We start from the raw sequence: 16021 nt of genomic DNA on the forward strand, positions 1-16021 counted from the left end.
TATACTCTTGAAACTCTTCTGAGAAATAGAAGCAGAAGGAGCAATACCAAGCTCAGTTTATGAAGCTCATATTACACTCATCCCCAAACCAGGGAAAGACCCAACAAAAAAAGACAACTACAGACCTATCTCTCTAATGAACACAGACGCAAAACTCCTCAATAAAATACTCGCCAACAGAATCCAGAAACAAATTTAAAAATTATACACTATGATCAAGTAGGCTTCATCCCACAGATGCAAGGCTGGTTTAACATTCGCAAGTCAATCAATGTAATACATCATATCAATAGAGCTAAGGATAAGAATCATATGATAATTTCTCTGGACACGGAGAAGGCATTTGACAAAATACAACATCCAGTCACGTTGAAAGCACTGGAAAAAATAGGAATAAGAGGTACATTCCTTAAAATAATTAAAGCCATATATGACAAACCTACAGCCAGAATTATAATACATGGTAAAAGACTGGAACCATTTACCTTAAAATCACGAACTAGACAGGGATGCCCACTCTCACCAGTTCTCTTCAATATAGTATTAGAACCCTTAGCCAGAGCAATAAGGCAAAAAAAAGGGCATCAAAGGGATTCACATAGGGAAAGAAGAAATTAAACTATCTCTATTTGCAGATGACATGATCACAATTTGAAGCTAGCTTGGGTGAAAAAGTCTGTGAGACTCATCTCTAATTAACCACCACACACACACACACACACACACACACACACACACACACACACACACACACACACAGCCAGAAGTGGAGGTATGACTCAAGTGGTAGAGCCCTTAAGCAAAAAAGCTACATAAAGGACAGTACCCAGGACCCAAGTTCACACACACAATGACATCCCATTTCACTTGAAAGTTATGTCCGTGAAAAAGAAGAAATCACACAAGATACTCACAATTTGAATCTGAGAATTGCAAGGGACCCTATGAGAAAAGAAATGAGTTCTCCCCTCAGCAGATACTCTGCAGGAAGCCAGTCTTCCACGAGTGTGAATATAGCCAGGTGCATATGGCACATGCCTATAATCCTAGCTACTCAGGAGGCTGAGATCTGAGGATCACTGTTTGAAGCCATCCCTAGCAGGAAAGTCTGTGAGACTTTTATCTTCAAAGAACCCCCAAAAAGCTGGATGTGGACCTGTGGCCCAAATGATAAGAGTGCTAGCCTTGGACAAAAGAGCTCAGAGATTTAACACCAAGGCTCTGAGTTCAAGCCTGAGGACAGGTGCACACACATAGACAGGCATGGGCAGAGTCCCTTGATAGATATTTTCCAAGATAAAAACAATACCATGGCTCAGGAATTAGGTCATCATGTAACATTACGATTCTCTTCTAAATGATGAGATTACAAGCATGTACCACCCTACTCCGTTCTGAGATCTTTCTCTTTGAAGACTCTGCACAGAACATACCTTCATGCTTTCTTGGAGGCTGCACCTTTACCTGACTGCTCCTTTTCCTTTGGGGCCTGGTATTCATCATCCTGACAGCTGGGGCAAAGGTCAATTTCTCTGACAAGCCTTTATCAACACAGTTCACTGTCACACAAACCTTTTGGAAGGTCATGCTTTATATATAAGCTGGAGTAACTAAACTGTGAGGCTGTGATGATCATAGTTTGGCACTCAGGAATTTTCAAACAGCTGAACATTTATGAAAGGTAAGCAGACCAGCAGTTCAGAATCCAACAAAACCTGAGTGCTGTACGTACACAAGCACACACAACACACGCACACGCACACACATGGAGGTACTGTGGTAGAGAATATTCAAGGCTTCTTTGTAAAGATAGTTATGCAAATATAAGCAAAGTATGAAGCAAAACTAAGTAACATGGGAACACAAAGAAACAGTAATTCAGAATGAAATACATGAAGCAGAAAATACCTAACAGAACCATAAAATGTTCAGTTTTTAATTTGCAATTTTACACTTAATATTTTTATTTACTAAGCAACTAATATTTAACCAATATGTATGGACTGTAAAAACTGATTTGATAGCAAAAATTGCTACGCATTTGCATTTTAAAGATAGTTTACATCTTTTATAATTCATACCACTCACTGCATTACCTGGTTATGACTTAGCTTCTCCTGAAAATTGCATAAATAACCTTGTATGAAGGCAATTCTTTAAAAAACTATACTTCTCATTGAATTATAGATAAAACTAAAAACCAAGAGCACCATAAAAGACTGATTAACTTCATTAAGCTGAAAAATGAATAGATACAAGCTGAAGTTAATACAAACCCAAAACAAACACCAAAAAATCATTAATCCGGCATTCGAAACCATTTTAAAAATAAGATCTATTGTTTTAAAATCGAATATAATTAATTATCTTAAAACTTACTCCAATTTTAAAAGGCATGTAATTATAAGCCAAAAGGGGGAGAAATCAAATAAAATCAGACATATTTCATTAATATATTTTAAAATGCTCAAAAGGAAACAAAACAATCTCTTTTTTATAGGAATTCATTTCTTTACTACCCTGAAGTCTCAGAATCCCCAAAAGTACTTTTCTTCATTTTTACCACCTTCTGAAAACCCGTAATAAAGCAACATATTTAAAATATGATATTAATTTCTGAAAACATATAAGGCTTGTTACATTAAAATGAAAATCAACACTAAATATATAGTTCTTCAGTGACTATAGTCATATCATGATAACCTGAGTTACTTAATAACTTTATCTGTCAAGTTTATAAGACAAGAAATTTAGCAATTATTCCACAAAAATATCGCTTACAGTAGCTGGGCAGGTGGCGCATGTCTGTAATCCTAGCTACTCAGGAGGTTGAGATCTGAGGATCAAGGTTCAAAGCCAGACCCAGCACAAAAGAATCTGAGACTCTTATCTCCATTAACCTAGAAAACTAGAACTGGGGCTTGACTCAAGGATAGGGCAGTAGCCTTGAGCTGAAGAGCTCAGGGACAGAGCCCAGGCCTGGAGTTCAAATCCCATGATCTCCCCACACCAATATATATCCCTTCTCCATCCCAGGCACCAAAACCTTCACCTCTCACTCAACAACGCCTGATCTGTCTCTTCTTTTCTTCTTCTTCTTCTTCTTCTTCTTCTTCTTTCCTTTCTTTTTTTTTATACTAAGGATGGAACCCAGGATATTGCATTTGCTAGGCAAGCACTTTGCCACTGAGCTACATCCCAGCCCCATCTGGTCTCTTTATGGACCTTCTGCCCAGCCTTGCAACCTTTCTCTTGAGCAGTTAGTTCTCAGTGCAAGTACTCATTCATTGGGCAAACTCTTATTTATTAATTATTTGGGTCCTGTCAAATAGCTCCCATTCAACAAGGCTTTCCCTGTCCCTTCAAGGCAAATCTTCTAAACTCTTCTTCTGCGGCAGTCTTTGTCACAATCACTCACAGTGTTTTTATTTGTACTGCTATCAATGAGGCAATACTAGTCCAAGGTTTTTATTAGCAAAAAAATGTGAACCCTGCAAACAGAGGAGTCAACTCTTCTGAGCTCACACACTTAGGTCCAACTAACATTCCTACTACTGTGTTTATAGCCTTCACATCTACTAAAATTAAGAAATCTAGCTAAAGAAAGCACACATGAGCCAGGCGCAGTGACTCATGCCTGTAATCCCAGCTACTCAGGAGGCTGAGATCTGAGGATCACAGTTCAAGGCCAGCCCAGGCACTAAAGTCCATGAGACTCTTATCTCCAGTTAACTACCAGAAAACCTGAAGGGGCGCTGTGGCTCAAGGGGTAGGGTGATAGCCTTCAGCTAAAGAGCTCAAGGACAGTGCCAAGGCCCAGAGTTCAAGTCCCATGACCAACAAAGAGAGAAAGAGAGAGAGACAGAGAGAGACAGAGAGACAGAGAGAGACAGAGAGACAGAGACAGAGAGATAGAGACAGAGAGACAGAGACATAGACAGAGAGACAAAGAGACAGAGAGAGACAGAGACAGAGAAAGAGAGAATGTGAGAAGTGAGTGGCCCTATATGATTCTCCCTGGGGAGCAGTGAATTGCTGACTGCTCCCCACGTCAGAGTCCCTCACTGTCTCAGAGCTGTGGTTCAGGTGTCTGTCCAGAGGTTCGTGAGGTATAGTTATCTTCCCCTATTAACTGACTGTAATCACACAAAATTTTTCTTGTAAAAACAAGGAAAGAGAACAGACACTAAAGGGTGAGGGTAGAGAGGCAATGTAATTGTTTCTAAAATAATTACCAAGTAAGTGCTTAACAGGTAAAGATCTCACAAGAGAGCAGGGTGGCACATGCCTGTAAACTATCTCATCATTCAGGAGGTGAAGAGAGGAGAACCATGATGTCAGGGCCAGCCAGGACTACACAGCAAAGCATTCTCTCAAAATAGAGAATGCCCTCTTTATAAGCACAACAAATGAACCTACAAATAAAATAGTCTTAACAAATTTAAGACATGCTCAAAACCTGTAAGAAAGCTGCACAGTGTATCTAAAAGACAGCCTTTGTTCTCCCTTACAATATTTCAGCACCATTATTTTAGTCTTTTTTCTGACATAATAAATACATAAAGCTGGATGGGAATGTGGCTTAGTGGTAGAGTGCTTGCCTAACATGCATGAAGCCCTGGGTTTGATTCCTCAATACCACATCCATAGAAAAACCCATAAGCATCTCTGTGGCTCAAGTGGTAGTGCTAGCCTTGAGCAAAAGAAGCCCAGGCCCTGAGTTCAAGCCCCAGGACTGGCAAACAAACAAAGATAGGTAGTTTATACAGAAAGAGGGTCATTAGCTCACAGCTCTGGAAATTCAAGAATATGGTTCCAGCAGGAGCTAGGCTTCTGGTGAGCTTTATGGCAAAAAGTGGAAAAGAAGCAGGCACATGCCCAAGAAGGCCTAAGGGAGGTGCCCAGCTCACTTCCTCACAACCTACTCTCAATAGCTACCCTTTAGGAGAGTGAAACCCTTCACTCTAAGTTCTTCTCAACAGTCCCATTACCTTTAACCTATCACCATTAACTTTACATGAGAGTTTTAGAACACTTCCATGATTTGAACTCAGCCTCATGCACTCTATGAGTTTTCATGGAGATAAAAGTACATCTATCTCATGGTATCGGTCCCCAACTTAATGTAAATAATGTGGTCCCAATAAAATCATCAAGATGATTTTTACAAAATTAAACAAGATGACACACATAAGGAAATAAATACATAATAGATAGGATACTACTAAGAAGGATAAGCCATACAGAGGGAATGGCCCTACCAGATATTAAAATACAACATAAAGCTATTTTAACTAGTCTATTAGTGTATAATCCACAACTAATGGGAACAACAGAAAATGCAGAAATTAAAAATGGATTTTAGTACACAGTAAAGTCAGTACCCCAGCTCCTGGGTTAAAACAGACTTTTTTTTTTTGGTTGGTAGTGGGGATTCAACTCTGGGCCTGGGCACTGTCCCTGAGCTCTTCAGTTCAAGCCCTACCCCTGGAGCCACAGAGCCACTTCTGGTTTTCTGGTGGGTAATTGGAGATACGTCTAACAGACTTTAGTGCCAGGCTGGCTTTGAACCAAGATCCTCAGATCTCAGCCTCCTGAGTAGCTAGGGTTACAGGCGTGAGCACCGCACCCAGCACGAAACAGACTTTTAAATAAACAGTTTCAGTGTTAGTGTTCCCCCATCAGGGAAGAATGCAATGACACTCATCCTTCACTCTAAAGATCTGAATGTAATGTCAAAACAACCTATAACTAGCTCTAGAACCTGACTATAGGTAGGACATGGTCATGTATTCATGACCACAAAAAGAAAAAGGCTGATAACCTTATAATATAAACTCTGAGTAGCATAAAATGTTTTAAACAAAGTCAAAATGGGAGAAAATACTCAAAGTTATATGTCACAGTTTATAAAAGACTAAAAGCCGGGTACAGAGGCCTCGTCTATACTCGTAAGCAACAAAGGAGTAAATATCATTTTGTGACTACACAATTTAATAGAGGAATTTTCTGAAGAAGCAGTGGGTTTATATAATTCTAGACTATCCACACCAGCCACTTACTAGATGAAGGAACTGAATGACTCCTCTGAATGACATCAACATCATTAACGGGACAACAGACAAAGGTGACTGTCATGCTCATAAAATGCAATGTCACATATGGATGGTCAGAAGCAGACTAACCTGACTAATCATAAGGGAAGAGGCCAAAATAAAAAATATAAAGAATGCAAGAAGAAAAAGAAAAAGAAAAAAAACAAAACTCCATTGTCCTAAAAGAAAAAGCCTAAGAAACTGTTTGTTAACCAAGAAAGATTACAAGTACCAATATTAAATTTTCTGAGCTTAGGGACCAGGAGTTTGGCCTAGTGGTAGAGTGCTTGCCTAGTGATAGAGTGCATGAAGACCTGGGTTCGATTCCTCAATACCACATGCACAGAAAAAAGCTAGAAGTGGTGCTGTGGTTCAAGTGGTGGACCTCTAGCCTTGAAAAAGTCCAAGGAGAGTGCTCAGGCCCTGAACTCAAGCCCAGGACTGGCAAAAAAAAAAATTTGAACTTATTATCTATATTGTGACTAATAAGAGACTACTGTTATTTTAAAAAATACACCAAAGCATTTAAAAATAAAAGTAATATATGCAACAAGCAACAACAAATAAGTCGGAAGAATATACAATGAAGAATAAGACAAACGATGAATCTAAGTAAAAGAGCTGTAGAAATTCTTTGTATCACTTTTGCAAACCCACCATAAGCTTACAAGGGTTTTCAAATTAAAAAGTTAGAAAAAGAAAAAGAAGGCCAAGCTTACATTTCTCAGGGCTTCATAAACAGCTCTGAATGCTGGCTGCTTCTCATCATGGTAGACGCCCCTGTTCCCATGGAGAATGGAGATTCCTCCTTCCTCAGCTTCCAGGCAATTGCTCCCATATATACAATGATCCGGTCGGTAATTCCAGTGACACGGAAAAACAAAAAGGCTTTCTACATGAAGAAAAAACCAACCATGAAGCCTCTATCGCTAATCCCAGACTTCACGTTTTGTAATATAAAAATATAGCTCTGACAGAATAACACTTTACTTAAGATAGTAGAAAATAGTGGGGGGCGGGGAGGGAAATGGGTACCAAGACATGTGAAAGGGTTATCAATGTATGTGAATTAATGCACCTTCTATCTGGCAAATATCATGTAATCCTTTTACTAATTACAATAATAAAAAAATAAAAAAATAAAAATAAAAAAAAAGATAGTATAAAATATACTCTGGGCTTTAGATTTCTTCTAACTAAATCACTATTTGAGAAAAGACTTACTCTGTCTCAAATGTAAATATATAGTGACAACCATTGGAATAAGCCAATTCAAATGAATGGGTTTCCCTTTCTGACTAATTATCGTCTACAATTGTTTCTACAAATGCCAAGGATGAAAGGTATTAACAAGATTACCTGGATTATGAAAAAACATGATGTTCAGCAGGTCTTGGTCACCCCAGGTGATGTTTAGTTTGTATTTTTTAAGCAGTGGCATAAGTATGTCTCCCCACTGAAGCCGTACTGTTGTCATATCATTCTGTTGATAAAAATATCCAAGAATCTCAGAATTTCAAGTTCACATTCCTCCCTTAACAAATCTTACAGAAGCACAAGAAGAAATTTAAACTCCTTTTGTTAATTATAATCCTAAAAGTGAGTAGAAAAGATAACAAAAAAATCCAGACACTAGTGGTTCACACCTGTAATCGTAGTACTCAGGAGGCTGAGATTTGAGGACTAAGGTTCAAAACCAGCCTGGGCAGCAAAGTCCATGACACTCTTATCTCAAATTAACTATCAGAAAACCTGAAGTGGAGCTATGGTTCAAAGTGGTAATGCACTAGGGTTGAGTAAAAGAGCTCAAGGGACAGAGCCCAGGACCCCCGACAGGTGTCCACCTGATTTTTTTTAAAGGGTAACAAAAGATCTAAAGCTACATTTAATAGTGAAAAAGCTACAAGTCAGCAAAGAAAAGGAAAACTGCAACAGTTCTTTCATTTTAAGATGTATTTTGAGAAAATAATAATCTTACTATAATTTATTACTGTAATTCTGTTTTCTCATTATTATGGTTAATCTCTTACTGGGCCGGATTACAAACTGAACTCAGCTCTGCCTGAGTAGTTTGGTACTTCCCAAACTTCCTGGTATCCACTTTGGATCTTGGATATCAGTCCTCTTCTTATTCCTCATATAATCAGTAATGCACAGATAACTGTAAAGTTTAGAAATTACTTCAACTCCTACATCTGTGTCAGTAGCTAACTTAAAGCATGCCACAAACAAAAGGATAAGAGGAGAGGCAAAAACTACGAGGGTATTTAAGAATACCATATAGTTCATAAAATGTAAATAAAAAGTACAGTAGACTATATAGACAGCTATATTTTTTAACTTAAAATCTAAATGGTGGCAAATTATCTCTATAGTTTTATGCAACATGAAACTTCTCATAATTCTATATATTTCCATGCAGTTATTGAGAAATCATATCATTTCTTAGTAGATAATCTTATAGCACCATCTTCTGGTATAACATTACAAAGCACAGACTAATAATCAGAAAATAAAAATGTTATGCTGGTTTTTACTTGATCAAACTGTATGGCCTATATAATGTTAAAATTGGGAATGCATTAACAAATTAAAGAATGTCCTTTGTTAAGCAAGAATAGCCATTACTTAATACTCATAACACATTCACTTCTGGAGAAAAAAATGAATTAAAATAAAGATTTGCAAAGATTCAGAAAATGGAAGCTTACTAAAACAAGGATCACCTAGTCATTAGGATACAAGGGCTGCAGAAATGCTAACACACAGCAGTGGTGGCTACACGTGGCTATCCCTGAGTCATGTAGTCATTCTTAATGGTGAGGAGTTAAGCAGATATGCAGAGGAGAAAAAAACAGTAATCAAGTAAATTCTGATCTAATATACAAAAATGTAACAAATATATACACCTACAAATACGGACTCCTAGGACACAATATCCCTTCATGTCTAATTTACTCCTAATAGACATTCATTCCAAATCTATGGTGAAGGGAAAGCCAACACTGTTTTTTCACAGGAGTCATTTGTTTTTATCTACTGTTTATAATCTGCCTATTACATTTCCTGTTCTGTCCTAAATATTTTACAAGGATCTCTTCCAAACTAAAGTCTGCTTACTGTTTGTTTTTCAGTTGAAAGCATTGACAATGAGAGCTAATTAGGTGGCCAGCACTTGAGCAGTGTGCAGGAGGCAAAGCTACACAAATGCCAGTCTGACTATCACCCCATCAATGCCTTCCAACTGACCACATACAGGTAATCCCATGATAGACAGTAAAGCACAGTGATGTATTCAGAATGTGATCTGTGAATTTACTCTAATGTTTCCACTGACTCTGCGGTTTGCAAGATTAGAAACAGGATCCTTTTTTCTTTTTTTAGTCAGTCCTTGAACTGGGCACTGTCTAGGTGCTGTCCCTGAGAATCTTTTACTCCATCACCTGAGCTACAGTGCCACTTCCACCTGTTTCTGTTTGTGGTAGTGAACAGGGCTTCGTGCATGCTAGGCAAGCACTCTACCACTAGGTCACATTCCCAATCCAGAAAAAGATTATTTTAAGTTAACCTCCAATGTAACATTATAACAGCTAATGTTGATATGTGTGAGCCACTGTCTTAATCAAGCCTCACTGAATCTTGAAGACATTGCTATTGTTATCATTCCACTTTACAGATATACAAAATTAAGCCTGCAGATAGCCCAAGCTTACCCAAGTTTACTAAATTATCAAAAAGTAAGGTAAGGAAGCAGACCAACAGACTGGAGTCTACACACTGAGCCACAAATTGTAAAGCAATTTCAAGAAGAAGTAAAACACTAACCAACTACTTCTACCCAGCAACTCACCTTGAAATACTTCTTTCTCATTCGGGTCATATTCATCAACATAACCCCAGAGTTCACTCCAGTCTTCCCATAGTACGGGTGTCTAGCAAAGCGGTTGTACCATCCTATTCGAGGCTCCTCGTGCTCTGGTGCCATTGCAGCAATTTGTGAGGAATTAAATTTCTTCAGTAAAGACCAAATGTCATCAACAGGTCGTAAGAAGAGGATATCCGTGTCAACATACAATAGGGAGTCAACTTCTTTTAGGATTAACTATAAGGAGAGATAATTCAATAATTCCAGTTTAATAAAAAACAAAAGATGGTTTAGTTACCAAAACAAAAACAATTAACATTTAACAATTGGGAGAATCAAAACATTATCTTCAAAAATCAGGAAGTAAGCATTTTTTCATAATGACAGTAACACTTAAGAGTGGATTCATATCTTGAACATTAATTTCCTGAGATAAATGAAGAGTTAAATCAATACAAAGGAAGACTTTCTGAATTGTTCCTTCAATCTATAACACTGGCACTTTTCCAGCACCAAGGAGTAAGTGGGGGTGCCAAACTGGAACCTAGGCCACAGGTTGTAAACGTATCAGAGAAAACCCATACGTGGCAAGGGTGGAGTGACTTGTCATAGAGGAACTCTGGCTAGACTGCACTTTTTAAAATCTTCAACACAGCACCTTCCAAAGACATTTAGAATGAGTTTTCATTCTGCCTTACCCATGAACTCTAGAATCAGACTCCTGAGAACTGACATTTAATATGCTTTCTCATAGTAAAATTCAATGATTGGTCTCACCTAAACTTTTTATTTTGGTGCTGGTTTTGGGGTTTGAACTCAGGGCCTAGATGTTGTCCTTGAGCTTTAGTGCTCTACCATTTAAACCATTTTTGGTTTTTTTGGTGGTTAAATGAAGAGTCTCAAGGACTAGCAGGGTACTGGTGGCTCATGCCTGTAATCCTAGCTACTTAAGAGGCTGAGATTTGACAATCATGGTTCAAAGCCAGCCTGGGCAGAAACTAGTCCCCAAGAGATTCTGATCTCCAATTAACCACTCAGAAACCAGAGCTGGCACTGTGGCTCAAGTGGTAGAGTGCTAGCCTTGAGCACAAAAGCTCAAAGACAGAGCACAGCCTCAAGTTCAAGTCCCACAACCAACACCTAAAATAAATAAAATAAAAAAATATCTCAAGGACTTTAATGCCCACACTGTGATCCTTAAATCCTAGCCTTCTGAGTACCCAAGAGTATGACCTAGTGGTAGAGTGCATGCTCACCATGCACAAAACCCTGGGTCTAATTCCTTGGTGCCACATACACAGAAAAGGCCAGAAGTGGTGCTGTGGCTCAAGGAGTAGAGCTCTACCCTTGAGAAAGCTGAAGGACAGTGCCCAGGTCTGCAGCTCAAGTCCCAGGATTGCCAAAAATAAATGAATGAAAATAAAATAGAAGGATTAACAATGACAACAACAAAACCTACAGGACTTCTATCCTGGGTAGCAATCTGACCACCTAGGTTCCCAGGCCCTAGTTCAAGCCCCAGGACTGGAGAAAAAAAAAAAAAAAAAAAAAAAAAGATTATCACCAGAAACTACCACCAAAGAACAGTTCCCATGTTTCCTTTGAGCACATATATTTTAGATTCTGGGTCTCTGGTATCCATTAGAAAAGGTTAATGGGCTTAGCCTAAGGCAGAAATGTTATTTAATTATGCAATCTACCTAAGTTCCCAAGATATCCATGTAGTCTGCAACTTGAAGGAGAAACTATTTACTGCCCATATACTTCTTATACAGGCAAGATACTGGCTCCACACACATCTGATCATTACCCCCTCTAGTGATAAAACAGCTCACAGCAACTGAATTTAGTGAAAATGGAAGATTATTTTCAACAGAAATTATTTCTGGCCCTATAGGGTAGAACCCAGGGCTTGAAACATACTAGGAATGCCTTCCCTCTTTCCTCCCCTTCTCCTTTCCTTCTGTCAGTCCCCCTCTCTTCTTTCCTTTTTATTTCCTCCTTTATATCTTACTCCCTCCTCTTTCCCTTTCCTCCCCCAACTCCCAAGAACTAGGGATTAAACCCAAGGCTTTTCACATGCTAGGCAAGCACTCTACCAATGTAACTATACCACCAACCTTTCAGGGTTTTTGCCAATTGTTGTTGAGATAAGGTCTCTCTAACTGGCTGGGCTGGCCTCGCCTCTGTCTTCTGAGCTGCTGTAATTACAGGCATACACCATCATGTCTGGACACAATTTGCATTTTCTTTCTTGGGTTTTTTTTTTTTTTTTTTTTTTTTGTGGATTGTAGGGCTTGAACTCTGGACCTGGGCATTGTCCCTGAGCTCTTTAGCTCAAAGCTAGCCATCTACCACTTCCAAAATATGCATTTTTAACATGCTTTCATTATACTTTTCACTTGTTCTGCAATTATTTTACTCAAACTTAAAAGTAAAACAGCATGTGATTCTGTGTATTTATTTACCTAGGTTTATATGTAATTTTTTAAAATTTCATCTGCATAAACATTTCAAATTAAGATGAAAATAAAAAACAAAAACACCGTGTGGGTAGGGAGAAGGGGATAGAAACTTACTGGCAAGAATAACCTCTGGGAAGCACATGGTTTAAAAAGTTTTTTCCACTCTGCCGCATTCTCACTCGGAAAGGTAATGGGATACAGCGTGTAATTAAATCTTTGTAGAAATGACCAGCTGTTGAGCTAAAAAATTAAAATTACAAAGTTTGTTTCATTTTCAATTTTTACTCTAATAGACACCAACAGTTATAGCACAGAAAAGCTGAAATAAAGGTCACACACACATGGCCTATGCAGTACAGTTAAGAGAAAGATTCTTATTATTCATCATTCTGTTTGTTTATATTCAAAATCTGAAATTCATAATAATGTCCCAGAAAGACTGTGCTGGAGACACTTGGGACATAGGGGAAGTTATCAGAGTGTGAACCAAAGGCTGGGAGAGTTGAAAGATGAAAGCCTGCCAGCAATCATTCCCCTTTACCTGTGTAAATTCTCTCTGCCACAAACAAATAAAAATCAGAAAAATTAAATACTAATTTTATTTCCATAGAATGTACAATATTCACATTCAAATCAGGCTAATATAAAATTATTTTGTCCACTTCTGCAGTTTTAAGGTGTAATGACATTCCTGCTAAAGTACGATGAAAAAAAATATTCAATGCTTATTTTAAAAACTCACTACAACCACAAGACAAAATATATATGAAAATCTATAATGAATCAAATATACTCTTCAATGGATTTCAAGACATTCAACTATTCCAAACATAGCTAATTATTACCTGTCATTGTTGCTTTAACACAATTATTTTCAGGTGGATTTTATTGTTTATGTGAAGTTTGCTATTTTTCTGGAGATAGGTCCTCACCAGGCTGTCCAGGCTGGCCTCAAAATTCTTGAGCTCAAAAAGTCTTCCTCTGCCTAACCTCCCAGCCAGCCTAAACCTTCCAGCTAGTTAGAAGTAGAAGCATATGCCACGAGGCCTTTAGAATGTTGACTCAAATGACCTAAGAGCAAATCCACACATCTCCACATTGATTAATAAAGAAAGTCTAAGGTTAAAAGTCCAATATAGAAAGCTGGGCACCATGGAGCTGAGAGCATGGCCTAGAGGTAGAGTGCTTGACTTGCATGCATGAAGCCCTGGGTTTGATTCCTCGCTACTACAAACCCAGAAAAGGCCAAAAGTGGTGCTATGGCTCAAGTGGTAGAGCCCTAGCCTTGAGAAAAAAGTCCAAAGACAAGTGTTCAGACCCTGATTTCAAGCCCCAGGACTGGCCAAAAAAAGAAAAAAGAGAAAGGTGGACACCAATGGCCACACCTATAATACTCACTACTCAGGATTATGGTTCGAAGACAGCCTAGGTAGTAAACTCTGTGCTGTGAGACTCATGTCCAATTACCCACTAAAAAAAACAGAAGGGAGGTCCACACTGCTTTCCAGAATGGCTGAACTAGCTTACAATCCTACCAGCAATGCAGTAGGGTTCCTTTTTCTCTACAACCCTGCCAGCATCTGCCACAGTCTGAGTTCAAAATATTGGCCATTCTTGTTGGGACAAGGTGGTATCTTAGGGCTGTTTTTATTGGCATTTCCTTTATGACCATGGATGATGAACATTTTCTCATATGCTTTTCTGCCATTTTAACCTCTTCTTTTGATAAGTCTCTCTTTAGTTCCCTAGCCCATTTAGTGATTGCTTTGTTGGGTTTGGAGGGATTAGTTTTCTTGAGTTCTCTGTAATACTGGATATTAAGCATTTCTCAGATGTATTATTGGTAAATATATTTTTCCACTTGGTTGAGTGTCTCTCTACTTTTGTGGCTATGTTTTTATCTGTGCAGAAACTTTTTATTTTCAGGTAGTCCCATTTATCAAGTCTCTCTCCAACCTGTTGTGACCCTGGGAATCTGTTCAGGAATTTTTTGCCTGTGCCTATGAGATCCAGCCTCTCCCACTCTATCGTGTAGCAGTTTCACGGTTTCCGGTCTGACATTGAGGTCTTTGATCCACTTTGAGTTGTTCATGGTGAAAGGCTAGAGTCAATTTTTAGTTTTCTGCATGTGGCTGCCCAGTTTTGCCAGCACCAATAATTGAATAGACTGTGTTTGTTCCACTGTATGTCTTTGGCTCCTTTGTCAAATACTAGTTGACTTTAGGTATGTGGTTCTATTTCTGGATCTTCTGTTTGTTCCATTGATCTTCTGGTCTATTTTCGTGCTGTTTTTGTTATCATGGCTCTATAGTAGAGTTTGAAGTCTGGTATTGTAATACCACCAGCATTGCTCTTTTTGCTTAGAATTGTTTTGGCTATTCTAGGTCTTTTCTTATTCCATATGAACCTTTGGATTGTGTTTTTTATTTCAGTAAAGAATGTCTTTGGGCCTTGGGCTCTACTAGCAGAGATCTGCAATAGAGCAAAATCTTGATACATAAGGCCATATAATGTGAAGCTAATTGAAAGGACCTCCAGGATATTGAAACAAAAGCCATATAATGAATGATTGTTGTCCTTAATGTACTATGTTGTCTCTCATCTCCTTTGCTGTCCCTTGGTTATCTCATATTGGTAAAGTATCTCACTTTGTTATCTGATATATTGAATTTATTTGTATTTGGATGTTTGAAATTTGATAGGGAAGGGGGGAAAACCAAGACGGGTGGGGGTGTGGGGAAATGGGTACCAAGACATGTGAAAGGGTATCAATGTATGTGAATTAATGCACCTTCTATCTGGCAAATATCATGTAACCCTTTTACTAATTACAATAAAAAAAAAGGTAAAAAAAAAAAAAAAAGAAATGTCTGGGATTTTGATGGGGATTGCACTGAATATGTATATCAGGCAGTATAGCCATTTTCACTATGTTGGCTCTCCCTAGCCATGAGCATGGGATGTCTTTCCATTTCCTAGTATCCTCTTGAATTTCTTTTGTTAGGCTTTTATAGTTTTCATTAAATAATTCCTTTACATCTTTGGTGGTTAAGTTAATTCCTAAGTATTTTATTCTTTTGGGGGCTATTGCAAATGGGATCATTTTCTTGATTTGGCCTTCTGTTTGTATATTATTGGTTTACAAGAAGGCTACTGACTGCTGAAGGTTAATTTTGTATCCTGCCACTTTGCTAAAGTGGTTTATTAATTCTAGGAGTTTGGGAGTGGAGCTTATTGGGTCACTCAGGTAGAGGATCATGTCCTCTGCAAATACGGATAGTTTAATTTCTTCTTTCCCTATGTAGATCCCTTTGATGTCCTTCTCTTGCCTTATTGCTCTGGCTAAGGGTTCTAATACTATATTGAAGAGAACTGGTGAGAGTGGGCATCCCTGTCTAGTTCCTGATTTTAAGGTAAATGGTTCCAGTCTTTCACCATTTATTATAATTCTGGCTGTAGGTTTGTCATATATGGCTTTAATTATTTTAAGGAATGTACCTCTTATTCCTATTTTTTCCAGTGCTTTCAACGTGACTGGATGTTGTATTTTGTCAAATGCCTTCTCCGTGTCCAGAGAAATTATCATATGATTCTTA

General features: G+C 38.3%; 1 protein-coding gene across 1 annotated transcript in view; it reads right to left on the reverse strand.

The window, feature by feature from the left end:
* Positions 1–16021, reverse strand: part of Gxylt1 (glucoside xylosyltransferase 1) — a 42076-nt gene that overhangs the window by 3247 nt on the left and 22808 nt on the right. The window contains exons 4-7 of the mRNA XM_090324454.1: positions 12540–12665; positions 9946–10197; positions 7455–7578; positions 6815–6987 (exon numbers count right to left, since the gene is read on the reverse strand). Of these exons, the coding sequence (XP_090180580.1) occupies positions 6815–6987; positions 7455–7578; positions 9946–10197; positions 12540–12665 (675 nt within the window). The remainder of the gene's footprint in view (positions 1–6814; positions 6988–7454; positions 7579–9945; positions 10198–12539; positions 12666–16021) is intronic.

The sequence above is a fragment of the Megascapheus bottae genome, chromosome 2, assembly GCF_031878675.1.
Source record: "Megascapheus bottae isolate mThoBot1 chromosome 2, mThoBot2.hap1, whole genome shotgun sequence".
NCBI lineage: Eukaryota > Metazoa > Chordata > Mammalia > Rodentia > Geomyidae > Megascapheus > Megascapheus bottae.